Source organism: Mytilinidion resinicola, assembly GCF_010093595.1.
Source record: "Mytilinidion resinicola strain CBS 304.34 unplaced genomic scaffold BDZ99scaffold_2, whole genome shotgun sequence".
Taxonomy (NCBI): Eukaryota; Fungi; Ascomycota; class Dothideomycetes; order Mytilinidiales; family Mytilinidiaceae; genus Mytilinidion; species Mytilinidion resinicola.
In genome coordinates, this window is record NW_022985438.1 from 1,060,168 (window position 1) to 1,077,434 (window position 17,267).

Consider the following 17,267-nt stretch of genomic DNA (forward strand, 5'->3'; position numbering starts at 1 on the left):
GTAATTACAGTGAATTGAACGCAGTATGGTACTGGGATGACGCGGCATCCTCATGGACGTTCTATTCACCGCGTTCCGGCTTCAGTTCTCGTACTTTAAGTTCAACTTGCGCCTTTAGTCTATAACTGCGCAGCTTCCCCGACACCATACTCTGCTCTTAGGCTCACACCACACCTTCTCGCCCACCAAAGCCACTTGTCCGAACGCCTAACTATGGGGCGTTGTAGGCATGGCCATGCTGGGCCACGACAAGCTCCCCTTGGCTCAAACTTACCCAGCAATGGAATGCTTCATCCATTACCCTCTCGCCCAGCGACCAACCCCAATATGGTTCACCCCTTGCCCCCTCGTCCAGCTACTGGTGCAGTACCGGGCCCTATCGCGCCTAGGAGAAGCAGCAGGCTTGCCAACAAAAACGGCCTTCAGCCACCCCCTCAACTTCCCGTCTTGCCCAACCTCGGGACGAATTACCATGCACTGTTCGTTTCCCAGGCCACTGCTCTACAGGGCCAGAACGGAGCGCCTACGAGGAACAATCAATGAGTCACCGGCAATGAGCCCGCTTTTCATGTTCCCGAATACAAAAAGATACGCAGTAGAACTACTGTCGCGGGCCAAGTAACCGCGATTATTAACCAAAAGCGCCGTTCTCATCTTCCTCCAACATCAGCCGTACCAGCACAAACTAATGAAGATCGAATTCGCAAGCAGGCGAAGAAAGAACACAAGGCCCGGATGAAGCGACTTTTGAACTCGGTTGTGAGCACGGGTCGTATCAAACGCACGTTTCCAGCCAGCATCATCATCGACGATCGGGTTGAGGCTCTCGACCACTCAGCTCAACGTGAGGGGGCAGAGCAAGACTTCTCTCGCCCCGAGTGGACGTATTGGACGGACGGCTCGCTGCGGGGCGGGAGCTCCAGCAACAACAGCTTCATGGGAGCAGGAGTCACTTGCTTCAAGACCGACAGATCGGGCTTCAAGAAGGTTGGTTACCCGATTGGGCGGAACTGCGGGTGCACTAATGACGCAGAGCTTTACGCTATTTCCGAGGCCCTAAAGCTTGCTTTAGAAGACATTCACGACAAGCGTGGCGCTAAAGTCATCCTGTACACAGACTCTCAGGAAGTTCTGAAATCCCTTAAAACTGGCATTCCTGTTCTCGTAGGGCCGGTCGTTTCTTCGCGTCTTGTGGTCGCCGAAGCATATGAGCGAGCAGAAGCACTGCGCGCCGGTGGGGTGGACCTGGAGCTTCGGTGGGTTCCAGGCCATAGTAGTTCCAAAGGCAATGATGCTGCCGATATAGCGGCCTATGCGGCGTCGAGTTGCTTCCAGGACCTGCAGAAGCTCGTCGGTCCAGTCGAGCTTACGCTCCTGCGCGAGAACATGCAAGGTGCCACAAAAGATGTCCGCGAAGAGTATCTCTACCGAGCAAGCTTGCTGAGCACTGGACCGGTCCGGTTCCTGCTGGGGTCGAATCCGACAAAAGAAGTCACTGAAGCAGGTGTGGCTGAGTGGCGGGAGAATGGAGGTGATATCAACGCTCTTCCTACAAAAAATCACGAGTATGAGGGAGATCTTCTCGAAGTGACTAGCAAAGATAAACATCGCGTCGAAAGTTCAGAGACTTTGGACAATTGGGAGGAATACTGGGGCCTTAATTCGAAGTACGATCCAGGGCCGCGTGGTAACGTAAATTTCCACCCCTACGATTTTAGTTTGTAGAAAGATTAAGGTTGTAACATTGCCCGCGAAGGGCCTGCGGAGCTATGATGATACAGCTCCTGCAATTTCAAGGCTTGCTAGCTCTAGTTTGAGCCTCTGGAAACGTATTACGCCCAAGATAGCTGAGACACTCGGAAGCAACGACATCGACCTGTAGCGTTACAACTATTTCAGCATATTGAAATACCCGGAAGCTATAGCAATAGCTTATCTGTACTACAAATCGTCAGACACGGTACGTCGAGCTTGTAGAACTAGGATCACCTGAAGCTATACAGGTACTCCACGCAGCGGATCCAACTCGGATTGTAACAGCTACAACCTAGGATCAACAACTCATACGGTTCACGGTCACCTACGTACAGGCACTCCCCCCCTTTTTTTCTCTCTCCTTGATTCTCGTTCTTTGATTGGTTGCTACTAGCGCGCACTCAGCGTGGCGAGGCCCTCTGTTCAGCTACACCAGGGTCCTCTCAGCTGTGTCCATTCCTTTCAAATGGCCTCTATTCAGCTGAGCTGATAAGACCTAGGGGGTGGGCCATTTCCTATTAGTATATATTCGGCCCGTACGGCCACTACAATACAAGCAGAGTTCACATCAATTTCAACCTGAGTATCCAACTGCCGACGCGAGTTAGTATTCTATACACTAAATATCATGACAAATAATAAAAGGTTATAATATATGCTTGATTTTTGAAGTATTGGTGTTTAAATTCTGTGTTTCCACCCAAACAAGCATTGCAGATACATATATTCCGAATTGCTGCCTCGCTTTGCTAACCCTTCTACATAGTGACTACTGTCTGGAGACCTCCGGCACCTTACTCGAAGACAATACGCAATATCAGTTTCTTGACTTCGCGAACCAGAGCGCTGTGCATGTGGTGCGCAAAACTTCCCTGAACCACATTCCGGGAAGTCTTGTACTATCTCACAACTGCGTACAGTATTACACTCTAAAATCTAAACTACACAGCTACAGGAGGCTGTAACTATCGTTCGATCATTACAGTGCGGCATAAACTTGACAGAAAACATGTTCTATGTATGGCCAGTGGAAATGCTGCCAACTTTCTTAAACTGGGGGGAGTTGGTTAGGGCGTATCTGTGTATGATAACATTAGTGTCATTGGATCCGGACGCAAGAAGTTCTCCTAAGAGGGACTAGCTAGTAAGTTGTGTTAGTGGATATGTATCTATAGGATTGTAGCCGGACGTACCTAAGGGTATGGCCATAGCCTGTGTGAGTCTTAATGCAATTGTTACACTCCTAATAGACATTTCATCAAACCCGACCTCAAATCGGCTCATTGAGCACCACAAAGACTAAAATCGGAGTCAGCATCGCAGCAAGGAGGTTCCCGGTGGTAGGACTCGGCGCTTGCATGATGATATGGCGGGGAAGGGTGACGAAAGCACGTGGACGTATTGTGGAGAGCTCCTTCGGACTTGAGCGTAGCGTGCAGGACGGAAAGGTGTTTGCCGAGGTTGGGGACGGAATCGATAGGGAAAGTGAGTTGGGGAGCGGTAAAGTGCTGTAGGAGATGAAGCAGGCTCGTAAATGCGGCGAAGTAGTGGGCGGGATTGAGGAGCAGAGTTGGGCGCGTAATATTGAGGAGATGGAGTAATTGGGGTCACGATGAAGGAAGCTGGGTACCTGCGTCCGAACCGATTATGAAATCAAGTCACTAAAGCGCAGGTATAAACTTGGAAGAGGAATGTTAATGCTAGATTACGAGATCTGACAACACAATGCCGAAAGGACAGGCATCAATATCCGTAGAGATCTGTGAAAGCAATATCCGAGGGGTCGCAATTTGAGGGGTTCTCAGCAATGCTGATGTAGAAGAAACCATCAAGAGAAAGAAATGATGAAAAACAATGAAGCTTGTGCCGAGAGCACGTACGCTCAGTTCGCTACATGGAACCATGGGTATAGGAAACATAATGAAAAGTGATTAAATGAATCGCAAACACCCAGAAGCCAATAATAGAACCTGGAAAAAACAAGGTGCTATCCTGCTGAGATGGAGCCATGCTTAACCGAAAATCTTCTGCCCAAGACATATGTGAACTCCCAAGAATAGGTAGGTATAGATGATATTGCAATCTTCGTGCCTGAGTCCCAGCTTCAACGGCTTCGTTTGTTATAAAACTCTACAGCTTCCGCCCGCTACTCAAAATCTTCAGGCGCATCGTCGAATTCCGCCATCTCCCCACCCCGCGGCACTCCGGCATCTCTCGTAAGGGCCTTGGCCTTCTTTGGCTTCAAGAGGCCATACATCGCCTCCGTCAGCACCCGATAGTGACCAGACGCATAAGCCTTCGTGATAGCAAACTCTCGTCCTGCACAATGGAAAACGAAGGTGGTGTGGGTGCATTGGAATTTATGCAGAGCCGAAGCTTTGAGCAACTTCCAGAAGGGAGTGCGACCGGGAATATCTTCTTCCACCCAGTAAAGCGGAGCATTTTCCGACGGCAATATAGATTCGTAGATTTCGTAGCAGTCTTCTACAGCAAGATTGTAGTCGTCCTCCTTCCGGTCATGGCCATCCATTTTCTTGGTCTTTTTAATCCAAGTTGAGTAGAGCTCAGTAAACCTTGTCCGCAGTAGCTTGAGCTCATCCTCATATGCGCTTTGCGTGATCTTATCGTAAGCGGTGATCAGGTCTGCATCTTCGCAGGTAGATGATGTCCATGAGTCTTTAACAAGGCTGAGAGTCTCGTCAAGGTGTGGCGCTAAGACTTTGAAGTAAAGATAATCTAGCGGCTTGTTCGAATCGTCGCCGTAACTCTTGACTTCTTCGCCCATCTTAGGCTTTCCCCAGTTGTCTTCCATGGCCGCTTTGTACGCTGGATTCTTTGGATTCCTGTTGCAAATTCTGGGGTCGCTAATTAACTCGTAGAACCAGTCTTCATCTACGATGATACCCATTTTTGCAGCGTCGATTATAAGATCATGGATGTCGGAGAGTAGGTTGATGCCAGGAGAGTCGATCGTATTCTCAAAGTAACAAAGCTTTTCGTGGAAGTTTTTGACTCTGCCCAGAAAGGTTTGCGTAGACCGAAATTCAAAGGACTCCGTTAGGTAACTCCCTACGTTCCTTTCCGGCCCTGATCCTAGAAGGTCTTTCAGAGTCCGGCGATCGACTGTCATTCTGTATTCTTCAGCTGACGGTGGTGTAGTTGCAGCTGGCGCGTTGAGAAAAGGCGTCACAAGTTCTGGTTCCCAGCACGTCCAGAAGATATCTCCGTCGTAGTCACCTCCCTGCAATTTGCCGGCGAGCGGGAAACAGCCGCGACTTGGAAACACTACAACATCAACCAGATGCTCTAGTTCCGGTTTACAGACAGCGCGAACTCGTTGCATGTCTGATCTGCGCAAACTCGGCTGGCGACCTACAAGAACGTCGATGCCGTCCAGCCGCGTATAGCTTTCCCTAGTCATTTCGTCGATGAAGTTGGCCGAGAAGTTTACATAAATCTCTCCAGGCTTGAGGACACCGTACGGATCCGCAATACCAATAAGGTTTGCAGCCTTTCCAACAGGCAGTCTCAGGTTCTTCTTTATATCTCTCAGAACGTACCCGAGAAATCGGTGTGTTTGCTCCGCCAAGTATTGCGAAATTGCAGGAGAGAATCCAGACTCCAAGAGGAAAACAAGCTTTTCGGGCAGCCGTAATGGCATACTCGCTTGCCATAGCATACCCCCGTCTCTCTGGCGTTCTTCTTCTCGTGCTTGTTTTTTATTGAGCCATGTCCGCAACTTTTCGGGGGATTCGACAGCTTGGAGCAGCTCTTCCCTTTCGAAATCTAGACGGTCGTTCATCAGCTTTGTTAGTGTAGCTTGTGGAACACCGCGGTCCATCATTATAGGGATGAATGCCAAATGAAGCTCTGAATTCACGATTGTTGTTCCGAATTTGACCACCTCGAAAGTCAACCGGGTTGGATCGTATGTATCATCGTTCAGATCTTCTCGGTGGGGATTAAACTTAAGCTGACTCTCTGTGATCTCGATCCAGATATCCCGATGGGTTGCGTCTGTCGTTGTTGTCGACGCGCTGGCTATCCATATCCCTTTCGCACCACCTATTCGAGCCTGGCAAAAACTGGGTACCGGTCCAGCCTTTCCCTGCATCCTCCAGATCTCGCGCATCGCACCAAGGGAGATACGTGCACAACCATCGTTCATGACAGGAGGTTTGTTGGGATCAAAGCCATCATTCTCGGGCCATTCTAACTTGGGGTCATTGAAAGTGTCGTCCTCGGGACTGCCGTCCGCCAGGGTATCAGCTACCATGCGGACTTGTGACGGACGAAACACGATGGTTGGAGTCGTTCTGGAGAGACCGAGATCAAGTCGTGCATACGCTTTGCAAAACTTCTGGCCCAGATTTTCTTCAAACGACATGAACCAGTCCAGAAAAGCTTCGATCTTGATTTCAGGCCGTAACGAATGGCATTGCGGATCATACTCGACACACTCGGAACGAATGTCGATACCAGACGTTGCAAAAAGCACCACCCTGTACTGGAAAGTACGGTTTCCCCGGACTGCTTTTTTATCCGCCTTCTCCTCGACATGGAAAGCCCTCCATTTTCGCCCGAGTAACGAATGGTCTGTCCGGCGCAACCACTCCACAAATCTAGCTCGTAGGTTTTTTTCTTGGTATTTGATGCGGTCCATTTTCTTAGGAATGTTATGAGGAGACGGCATGGTTAGGTAAAGAAGTCGATCTGATCCAAACGCTCGCTGGAAACGGCACGATTGAAGCTTCTGTAGTGGTTCTAAGCTCATTTTGAACAGAGACCCAACATTGGTCCCATTGAAGCCGACCTTCCCTGCGAAAGTGCAGCCTTCATAGTTGTCTTGAGCAGCTAACCACATTTTCCGAGAGGGTTTCTCCATTTTCCGAAGGCTTGGAGTGTTCGGTAAGCGTAACACAATTTCAGTCAGGAATACATCATAGTCGGAAAATCGTGGGTCGTAGCGGCCCATGACCTCTAGAGGTTGCATGCCAAGCTCTTGTGCAATTCGAAGGCATTCCCACCGCACGTGGAACGGGGCGTCTTTCCATTCAACAGGGTCATTGTCAACAAATAGGCCTTGACGTGGGAGATCCCGAATCTGGTGTTGCTCAATTGGTGATTTCGTAGGACTCCTATTTAGTGCTCGGGGAGGTGGGACTTGATTTCCATGCTCTGCTATTGTAGCACTTTCGTCTGCCACATGTTTCACAGGGACTGTAGTCTCTGTAAATGATTCCAAGCGAGTAGGCTCATGCCATCTGTCTTCTCCTTCTCTTGAGACTGTGAGCGTAGTAGGGTCTAGAACCATTTCAGGAAGATGAACGGCATGATCTTTATCCACGTTAGGATCGTCTCTTTGTATCGAAAGACCCTCCATAGGCTGGGATAAGTTCTCTTCGACATTCTTCAGAGCCTCTAGGGCCATCCCTAGCTCATCTTCGTCGAGAGAGCCCATGGTAGCGGAACCACTAACCCTCAAGTTTGGATAGTTAACGTCACCACCTACTGTCTTCTCGTTGTCTGCATCCTTTTCCACTGCGTCCTCGTATGTATCACCTGCGAACGATGTTTCGGCGGTCTCCGGGTCTCGACAGTCCGGTTGAGAGAACACATCAGCGACTTCCGTCGAAAAAGACGTGTTTGGAGAAGTGTCGGTGGATTCAAATGGCCTCGGAAAGAGTTGCCCACTAGGATAGATCGTGGACGGCGGATAAGCAAATTCTGGCTGTCCTATTCGAGACATCCTCCGGCTAGAAGATCGAGAGACTTTTGGAGGACTCTCCTCTGCTGAGGCCTCCGACTTTCTCTTTCTGCGGGAACTTCCAGAAGCAGAGCCTTGTTCTGAGGTGTATGGGGTAGCATTCAAGCGCCGTGCTAATGCATCCATAGAGGGTGAAGGAGGAGCCGAAACGAAGACGTCTGGTTCATCTTCATCGTCTGTGGGTGTGCCGGATCGAGTCTGTTGGGCAGTGACATACGGCTGGTAGGTGGAATCCTCAACATTTTCGGTGGAATATTCTACTTCGTGTACTTGGCTGGCTATTGACACCCAGGCGTCAGTAGAGTAATTTTTACAGGATTGCTGATACGAAACAGAATACTCACACAATGGCGACCGTATAACCTTATTCGATTCTAGGTCTTCGCCTGGTTTCCTACGACTTGGCACATGCTCAAGCAGGAGTGACAGGAGATAGTCCAATTTGTCAGCTTTAGAACGTTTATCTGCGGCATTGGCAGCGAAAGTTTCGAGGGCTGCATCGAGACCAGACTTATTGCGGTAGAACAGGTACTGGATCTGGCCATAGACCTTGTCGGCGACCCCTCCCTTAGTGGTACTAGGAGACCAGCCGAGCCCACGGACTTGTGATAGGCCCAAATACCAGTGGTCGTCAATGGAGCGAACGAGAGCTTTCATGGCTGCTCCTCGTTCATCGGATTGTTTCTTAGGTGTATTTGGTAATTGCGGGCCATGTTCGTTGTGCCGGAGCGTATGCATTGAGTCGGATCTCAAAGCAAATGAGTTGGTGGTATAAGAGAAATAGATCTGAAAGTGAGGAGGTCGCAGAAGTCAAGTGCAAGGCAAGGCAAGAAAGTAGAAAGGTAAGTGAGAAGTAAGAGAGGGACGGAAACCTCAGGCCATAAGGCTGCGAGGAGAGGTGGGCGAAGCGGGCGAAGTCATGCGGGCTAGTGTTCGTAGCCTAGATGCCTCAGCGGCCCGAGCCGTCGGGCGCGTTGACTCCCTTTCACGCTGTCACATGAGCGTGATTTGCTCCATCTCCGTGGCAACTACTTCTGTTAGTGGCACGTTCAACTCCTGTGAAATTGTGATATCTGCTTCGAAGCATTTGGTGGCAGAGTGCAGCATTCCATCGATTCTGCACCACTCCAGCAAGGCTCTCGGCGGTCCAATTGTCGAAGTACCGGCCCAACACGGCACCTAGCAGTCAGCTGCGAACTATTAGATGCATGCAGGTGCAGACCAAAGCGGCTCAGATGTGCGCAAGATGCAGGAGGCTTCAGTTGGTGGCTTTCGATCCCAGGCAAGAGAGCTACTTCATTCTGCACAGCCTCACAGGGCTGATACAAGTGACGAGGGCTTTCAAGACCCCGAGGGCGCTTAATTGATAGAAGTGATGACAGACTGTTCAAGACTCGCCTCGAGATCCCGCTCAGTTCGTGAAAGGGCACTTTTTTGAGGCACTAATTACCCCATGCAACTGTCCATGAGTGTGCGTAAACTCACGATAAGGCAGTGAGTGGAAAAATGACTAGGCTTTTATCGTATGTGCTCCACAACGTCATTCGCACAGCCTCGAATTTTGTTCACACCAAAAAATGAGGTCTGATGGGGATAAGGGGACATCCTGGTGGGATCTCGGTGGAGAAATGGTCGTATATCATGCAGTTTTAGGCCTATTTCGGATATCCATTCATGCCTCCAGATCGTAAGAAACAGATCGCCCGTGTCTGTTGTCCAACTAAAGCCCAGCCACACGTCTAAACCTTCATCTCCGACACGCCGTGCTTCCAGACAGTCACGTAGGGTGTGACTCCGTCTTCGCGGTAGTTGAGGAGGATGACCCTAGTTGAAGTTAGTTAAGGGGCACCCGAGAACTAGGTGTGGCGACAACATACATTCCATCGGGGTCCATGGACTCGCCAATGAGGAACTCGTAGTCCTTGAAGTTACTGATGATCTTCTTGGCAAAAGTCGAGGCGCCCTTCTCGAACTCCTTAATCTCCTCGTCGCTGGCGCCTCTGTTCTTCATGGCCTCCTTAACCGCCTTCATGTAGGCTACGAGCAGGTCAGGTATGATCGTCTTCGAGTCCACGGGCGGCACTCACTCTTGAGATGGCTGAGATACGACTTCTTGTCGAATTGGGTCTCGTTCAGACGGAAAGAATGGACGACATCGATGACCTGCTGGGAGGTGTCCTCGACGTCGTCGCCGCCCTCTTCGGCTGATGGGTTGGCACCGATGTCTGTAGGGATGGATGTTAGAATTGAGTTATTGGTTTGTGGTTCGTCGTTGTCGAGACATCGGAAAAGGAGCGAGCCGTGAGGGTGGGGCTAGCGACGCACCGATATTGTCGTTTCCAACGGTGATCTTCTTGCAGTCTGCTTCCCAGGCGACGCCATCGACCTCCTTGAGGTCGTACGAGTCGGAGAGGATCTCGTCACCGCTGATGAGGCACTATGGGAAAAGTTAGCTGTCTATCTGGGCTTTGTCGGAACATGGATCAAGAGCGCGGAGATGGCGGGGTCGAGGACTGCAAAAGCAGAGCATGGGGGTTGCGTGGAGGGCATAAGGCGGTAAACATACCTTGTAGATGATCATGGTGGGCTAATGTCGGGACTGAGAAGAGGCGACGGTGTGGTACGGTGTGGTTTTGGGCCAGGTCAAGCAGAGGCGTGAGAGGGCAGTTTGGTGTTGTTCGAAAAATGGGCCGTCTGGTGGGGGAGAATTTCGCAGCCTGCACCAAAGCGGGCTAGGTCCGCACGTGACACGCCGGAAAGTGGCAACATCTTGGCACTATTCTCACGCCTCCTAGCATCATCACGCTGTCGTGAGCTGTTCACCCGTATTCATTTCGCTCCACCGCCTCTCCTTTACCCTATCTTTGCGCCCAATTGCCGTCCGCTTCATCGCGGGCTCATACGTTCTTTCTCTCTCCTGTCGCCTTCTCCTCCGCTTCCGCCGCATCCGGACCTGTCCGCCCATCCCTTTAAGTACTCAGAGCTCGCCGCGCGCTGTCACGACTCCATTCACCTCTTCTGTAATACCAAACACCGCACCTTCGCCATGGTTAACGCGACCATGCAGTCGGACCTGCCGCCGCTCCCGTCCTACACACTCAAGCCGGTCCCGCCTCTGGTCTCATGGCTGAAGGACGAGTACATGACCTTATTGCTCCCCGTTCTCGCATACTGGGTAGTATCCATGATATTCCACGTAATCGACGTGTACGACTTATTCCCTCAATACCGACTACACACCCCCGCCGAAGTCCTCAAGCGAAACCATGTCTCGCGATGGGACGTATTCCGCGACGTCATCATCCAGCAGGTCATACAGACCATCTTCGGCTTCGCGCTAAGCCTGCTTGATGAGGAAGCAACATACGGGAAGGAAGAGTACAGCATTGCTAGCTGGGCCTTGTTGATTCGAAAAGCACAGCATTATGTTCCCGCCTTGCTATCGGTTGTCGGTCTGAACGCTGGTGCTCTGGCTAGCAACCTTAACCTCACCCACCCAAACGCAGCATCAATTCTCTCGGGTGGGAGATACCCGGGGCTGGTGCAGCTGGTCTCCGTGAACGGCCAAAGCGAGATTGCACCAGCCTTTGCGCCTTGGGAAATGCAGCTCGCCAAGGCCCTGTACTGGGTGGTTGTACCCGCGTTGCAGTTCTTCATTGGCATTGTAATCGTCGACACCTGGCAATACTTCCTTCATCGTGCGATGCACGTGAACAGGTGGTTGTATGGTACGTTAATAATGCGAACTCCGTCCATACCTTCATGGCCATGTCACTAACTATAGTCTTAGCAACTTTCCACTCGCGACACCACAAGTTATATGTGCCTTATGCATACGGCGCGCTCTACAACCATCCATTCGAAGGCTTTCTCCTCGATACCCTAGGCACCGGTTTGGCTTACCTCGTTTCTGGCATGACCGTCAGGCAGTCCATGTGGTTCTTTACCTGCGCCAGCATCAAAACCGTGGACGACCACTGTGGCTACTCGCTCCCATTCGACCCTCTCCAGCTTATTACTTCAAACAATGCCGCCTACCATGATATCCATCACCAAAGCTGGGGCATCAAGACAAACTTCTCTCAGCCATTCTTCACGATCTGGGATCGCATCCTGAATACTATGTGGAAAGGGGGTGACGTATCTGCACGATACGAGAAGAGCCGAGTGCACGCCCAGCACAAGGTCGATCGCGATAATGGAATCAGAGCGGCGCAGTCGGACAGCGTCAACACTTCATCTGCATCCGAAATGGATGAAACCATCAAGAACTCATCGAATACACCAATATCAGTACGGCGGACAACCCGAAAGAAAGCGACAAGCATATCGCAACAGTCCGGAAATCTCAAAGGGCTGCGTAACAAGGTGAACGAGAGTTTGCAAGGAAAAGGAGGGAACGTTTTAGGAGTGGAGAGCGGACATTGATTTCGCGATAATTTTTTTGGCCCTGTCTTCTGCCTGGGGCTCCTAGGACTGCGTCTGGCTTTTTGTCGCTACCTACCCTACCCTAGCGTCAAAGTCATGCTTGCATGCGACGACCCCTAGGACATCACGACCCTGCCATTCTTTTCTTCGGAGCCTCAAGCGTTGATTAGAGTTTATGTACAACGCGGTCCATGCAGCGCGCATCAGGATCTTAATGTCTATTACTACTTCTTGTTTCAAACCTAGGGAAGTCAATTCAGTTCTTTGTATCACGATCCCGTTGCACGGGCTTCGGAAAGATTGCTTGGAGGACTAGGAAAGTGTACGAGTTCATTGCTTATGGTCGGCATTGTACAAACACATTCGCTATGAAGAGGGGTATCTGGAGTTCAGGACGCGATTGGATTACGAAACTCAATCCGAACTATCATACCTTTCATTTCAAAAGTCGACTGCAATACCTCGCTGATGACATGCCATTGCTCGTGCGTTCCGGGAGATAGGTAACACCAGAAATTCGAGTTCGATGTCGCTCTAACAGTCTTAAAATCCTCATTTCTCGCTTTGGGTGCTCTCGTTCAACGCCCCCTAATTCCGTTCCTCAATATCGCTAGAGAAGTCACGTGTCTTCAAAATCCTCTTCCTCCAACACCCAACTCTCTTAGGACAGCAGTCACTTTTGCTTCCAGGTATTTCTATTATAACAGTCGATCCGGGATGCTGCTATTTCGCGAAACCGTTGTTAACGCAATCCCTTCGGTCAGGCTATAGCTTCACAAGCTCAGTGTATTTTCACAATGCTCATGTCTTTGTAGTTGCTCAAGTCTTTGTAGTAGTTGAATTTTCGCAACGCATCGTGCGGGATATAAAAAGCGGACGCAGTAAGGTCTCTACCCCTTCTACAAACTTCCCTGAAATACGCTCCTCGTCTGCTTTTTCCTAGAATCGCACAGAACTCAGTCATTCTTTGAAACTGTCAGATTTCCCACCAAGTTACGCAAGCTACGATCAGCATACCCCAATCTACACGTAGCAGACTGCCCGCCAAAACAAATATGTCCGCCGCTCAGCAAGGTTTTTCGAAGGGCCAAGTTTACCGCGCAACATCATACTCACATCTCGGCCGGCGCGATATCGCAAAGCTGACCGCCATACTACGAGATAGTCCACTTCCTTGCGACGACATCAATTCCGAAAAGACGCAGAAATACATCAGGCGGGTCAAGAAAGCTACACAAGCCCTTCCGCCGCATTTACTGCGTAATAGCGTCGCATTGAAGATCAGCAACATATTCATGAAGAATGGCGATCTAAGTAGAGCAGGGCTTTGCCACAATTTGCACGAGAAGCTTCCCGCGAAGCTTGTTCAAAGCATATTTTCTTGGATTAGACATGAGATTGAAGAGGGCATTCCGCGCTTCTTCCACATTCTGTACTTCCATAATGCGCTGACTCCTGAACAAGAGAAGTTTGTTCGCTACCTTGAGTTGATCCCCGAGATGTGGCAAAATGACTACGATGCTCGAAAGACGGCTCCACCCAATAGGGAACCAATCTACTCGCAGGTTGAACAGAACGGGATCGTCCTAAGCCGATGGGCTAAGGGACAACACCAATGCCCAGCATGTATGCTAGCACGAATTGGCGGCAGCTATCGAGCTTGCTATGGCCTCTTGTTAGGCATACTCGCTCGATGGTCAACCGCAAAGACCAAAGCGGATACGAGCCGCAGACTTCAATGGGTGGAGCGCTGGGTCCACCAATTCCAGCCAGGTGCCGATCGATTCGCATGGCCAGAGGCTCAAAAATTGAAGGAAATTTGGAAAGATGTGGCACGCCAGATCAGAGATGGGGAGTTTGAAGACCCATTGAAGCGCTCTCCAACCTTCTCCGTTGAATCAACGGCGTTTGTTGGTCGTCCTCCAACAGTATCCTCCAATGCGACCGCTCCTGTCGATGTCACAGAGCCGTACCATCCTGACGGAGGATTCCCTAGTAACCGAGAGAATCCCTTTAAAAGCCCGTTCGAAAGCCCGCCTACTTCGCCACGACATAGCAACAGCGAACGCGAGCTTGTTGACGATCAAAGTGAATATGAGTACCACGAAGACCCCGACAAGGACGGACAGGTCAGCGCAACTGTTAATCCATGGGATCTCACAAATCTCCCACACCCTGCGGCATCCTCCATCTACTCCCAGGCAGGCGCATCCCCAGCTTCAATACCACAAGGAAATGCTGCGGCCTATGCTGCAGACTACGCTTCATCTCTAGGCAATGTGCTCGAAGACGAGCCACAAGAAGGAGTTGCGCCGCCGGCGACTGAACCACTGTTCGCACGCGATGCCTGGATCAACTACAACAACAGCGAACAAGTCGACAACGGAGACGGAGCTGCAGATAAATCGTCAGGTCAGGCGGTTGCGGGCGTAACGCCCTATAAAAGCATTTTCGAAAACACCGTGGAGCGGTCTCAGAGCTCGAGGCGTCCAGAACGGCAACCTGCCGCTACGCCACGATCGCCACTGATTCGTAACACCAGTGTCCGCCGTCAAGACAATCATACCGGCACGCCAGGCTATCCGGCTCCAGTCAACCAAAACCCCTACGAATTCCAGCCCTCCCCGGTTTCTTCCCGTGCCGCTTCCCCAGTAACAGTGCCAGGGAGACCCTATAGCGTCAGCCCGCTCAGCTCTTCACGCCCGCCTAGCCCTCCACGCGAGCAACGCGACCCTCGATTCAACGATCCCAACTGGATTCAAAACGGTATCCGAAGTCGGCCCTTGAGTACCGCGTCTACGGCTTGGGAGAAGTTCTACGATGACCCCAGGGAAATAATGGCTAAGCGAGAGCGAGAGAAAGCGAAAGTGCCCCCGCTCCCGCCGGTACCGAGGATGCTGCAGAATCCTTTCTCCTTCTCGTTCAATAGGAAGGGGAAGAAGAAAGACAAGGATAAGGAAGACAAAGATAGGTCGTAAGGGACCTACTCTTGAACCACGAGCTAGATGAGTCGCGATAACTGTCTAGTCATGAATGATTGCGGTTTGCGTTTGCTAATTTTTTAGAATACTTACGTTGAATAGTGCGGCTTTGTTGGCGCGTTGTTTGGCAATGAAAATGGAGCTCTTTTCTCTGGAATTTCAAGGTACGTGGTTTCGTGATGGTGATCATTGATTTTGTAGACCTTACGGAGAAATCCCAAACCGTAACCACCGGTTTAGCACCCAGCTCACGTGTCCTAACTCTCTAACGTCCATCCCTGCGTGGCGAAACACACCCCGTGACGAAACAAAAGACGGGTAACGTAGGTGGCAAGCGAGCTGCGCACCCTTCAACCTTTTACGACGCGATACCTCGTAACTACAATGGCTCCACCAAATAAAAATTGTTTGCCATACAACGAAGGAGACATCTTCCTTGCTATCTTATCTATCGATTCTACATAAAATCCTAGTGCATGACGCGCTTCATCAATATACAATATCCCTGAATCCACACTATGCTTCCAACGCGCTGGAACGTGTGCACAACGCAAATGCGAGCCTAACTTAAAGAAACTTACTATGCTTAAAAAGTAAGTAATTGTTAGATATATACTAGACTTAGATGCAATATACTACGTCAGGGAAATAGTTCCCTGCGGATTTTATGCGGTTCGCCGCAGTTCGCCGCAAACGGCGCGGTTTGCGCCAACCAGTCTATGGCGTATGGTCTCGATTCCTTTGCGGCGAACTATGGCAAACTGCTGCAAACTGCTATAAGTAATACTTTTCCGCAGGTATAATATTGGGCGCTAGTACCTGTACACCCCCTTTTTAGTAGTTGTACACCCCCCTTTCTAGTAGTTGTACACCCCCTAAACCCCTGTCGTTTCACCGCCCTCTAATTGGCTCGGAGGCCCGGCTAGGGCCTCCGATTCGCTCGCTTAATTCGCTTACCAATTCTAAATGCTCACTCCAAATGCGGCGTGTACACAAGCAATCACCGCCTCTTCCTCCACCTCCACAATACACCTCCACAATACACTCACCATGGCCCTCCAGCCGCCACGGCTAGCGTACTACGCTACAGCGGAGGAAGCGCATATTGCTCTACAAACGCACGCCTCATTGCAGGGCTACGGGTTGGCCAAATATCGTACCAAACCGGACAAGACTATAGCAAAGACGACCCGAAAAATATGGTATATGTGTACTTTTGCACGCCTTCACGTGCCTCAGAACCGTATACGTGAGACTGGAAGCAAGAGGACCGGCTGTACTATGAAAGGAACTCTCACCCGACAGCCCGAAGGCACATGGATGTGGGAAACAACAGAAGCCTCTCATTTTGGCCATGAAGCTATACTTAAAACAACAGCCTTGCCTGTATTACGTCGCCTTGAGCGTACGGAGGAGGTAAGGAAGGTTATTCGCGATGACCTCTCCAGTGGTGGTGCACCTGCAGCGACGTATACAAAGCTGCTAAAGCAGGGGGTAAGTATTACAAAGGACGATATCAACAATGAGCGCAAATCATACAGGAAGGAACTCCTCAAAGGCCTCAGTCCCATCCAGGCACTACTCCACACGTTAGAAACGTATGGCAGCGATGGAGAGGCGGGCAAGTTCTTCTACAGCTATTCACTGAATGATGAAAACCGCGTTGATCACCTCTTCTTTGCACACCCACAGTCGATTGAGCTCCTCAAGTCTAACTACGACGTCATCCTCCTTGACTGTACATACAAGACTAACCGTTTTGGTATGCCGTTGCTGCATATAACGGGTATTACGTGCATAGGAACTAGCTTCGAGATTGCCTATTGTTTCATTCCGAGAGAGAAGGACCCGAACTACGACTGGGCAGCACAACAGCTTTACGAGCTCTTCCAAGCGTATTCGCTACGCCCACGCGTTTTCTGTACAGATAAAGAAGCCGCGTTGAAGAAGGCCCTAAGAGCTAAGTGGCCGGGTGTCCCGCAGCTGCTGTGTATATGGCATATCGACAAGAACTTCGTCACCAAGCTAGCTGAGGTCTACAAGGAGGCACATACGTACGAGGCAGGCAGCGCACCTCCTACACCTACAACAGATGAGGAGAGAGCTGCTGTACAGAAAAAGGAACAGGACAAAAAGAGTGAATTCCTTGGCCGCTGGAGCGCTCTAGTCAGGAAGGTCAATCAGGATGAGTTCGAGAGTGAGTGGAAGAAGCTACAGGAGGACTACAAGGAGAGGTGGCAGCTGATTAAGTATATGGATGATGAGTGGTGGCCGTGTAGGTGGCAGTGGGCGTACTGCTACACAAAGAGCACTCGACATTTTGGTACAGTGTAAGT

The 17,267-nt window shown here is 50.5% G+C and overlaps 6 protein-coding genes across 6 annotated transcripts; 3 read left to right on the forward strand and 3 right to left on the reverse strand.

The window, feature by feature from the left end:
• Window positions 1–735: 735 nt before the first annotated feature.
• On the forward strand, window positions 736–1,725 carry BDZ99DRAFT_514583 (ribonuclease H-like protein; the record flags this gene model as incomplete). The annotated part of the gene is made up of 1 exon (XM_033724885.1): window positions 736–1,725. The coding sequence occupies one exon, from the start codon at window positions 736–738 to the stop codon at window positions 1,723–1,725; it is 990 nt and encodes a 329-aa protein (XP_033582924.1).
• A 1,687-nt stretch (window positions 1,726–3,412) lies between these two features.
• Window positions 3,413–3,787, reverse strand: BDZ99DRAFT_126352 (uncharacterized protein). Its single transcript, XM_033712571.1, has one exon. The coding sequence runs from the start codon at window positions 3,672–3,674 to the stop codon at window positions 3,456–3,458; it is 219 nt and encodes a 72-aa protein (XP_033582925.1). The 5' UTR covers window positions 3,675–3,787; the 3' UTR covers window positions 3,413–3,455.
• BDZ99DRAFT_126351 (uncharacterized protein) lies at window positions 3,788–8,357 on the reverse strand. Its single transcript, XM_033712570.1, has 2 exons — window positions 7,867–8,357; window positions 3,788–7,800 (listed from the first exon to the last, which is right to left on the reverse strand). Exons 1-2 carry the CDS (start codon window positions 8,258–8,260, stop codon window positions 3,902–3,904), a joined length of 4,293 nt encoding a protein of 1,430 aa, XP_033582926.1. The 5' UTR covers window positions 8,261–8,357; the 3' UTR covers window positions 3,788–3,901.
• Window positions 8,358–9,261: 904 nt separating this feature from the next.
• Window positions 9,262–10,103, reverse strand: BDZ99DRAFT_514585 (microtubule/calcium-binding protein; the record flags this gene model as incomplete). Its single annotated transcript, XM_033724886.1, has 5 exons — window positions 9,262–9,346; window positions 9,400–9,559; window positions 9,610–9,747; window positions 9,848–9,959; window positions 10,089–10,103. The coding sequence occupies 5 exons, from the start codon at window positions 10,101–10,103 to the stop codon at window positions 9,262–9,264; spliced, it is 510 nt and encodes a 169-aa protein (XP_033582927.1).
• Window positions 10,104–10,583: 480 nt separating this feature from the next.
• BDZ99DRAFT_484742 (uncharacterized protein) lies at window positions 10,584–11,950 on the forward strand (the record flags this gene model as incomplete). Its single annotated transcript, XM_033722662.1, has 2 exons — window positions 10,584–11,250; window positions 11,313–11,950. 2 exons carry the CDS (start codon window positions 10,584–10,586, stop codon window positions 11,948–11,950), a joined length of 1,305 nt encoding a protein of 434 aa, XP_033582928.1.
• A 1,055-nt stretch (window positions 11,951–13,005) lies between these two features.
• Window positions 13,006–15,344, forward strand: BDZ99DRAFT_565857 (uncharacterized protein; the record flags this gene model as incomplete). Its single annotated transcript, XM_033727520.1, has 1 exon — window positions 13,006–15,344. The coding sequence occupies one exon, from the start codon at window positions 13,006–13,008 to the stop codon at window positions 14,926–14,928; it is 1,923 nt and encodes a 640-aa protein (XP_033582929.1). The 3' UTR covers window positions 14,929–15,344.
• Between the last annotated feature and the right edge of the window lie 1,923 nt (window positions 15,345–17,267).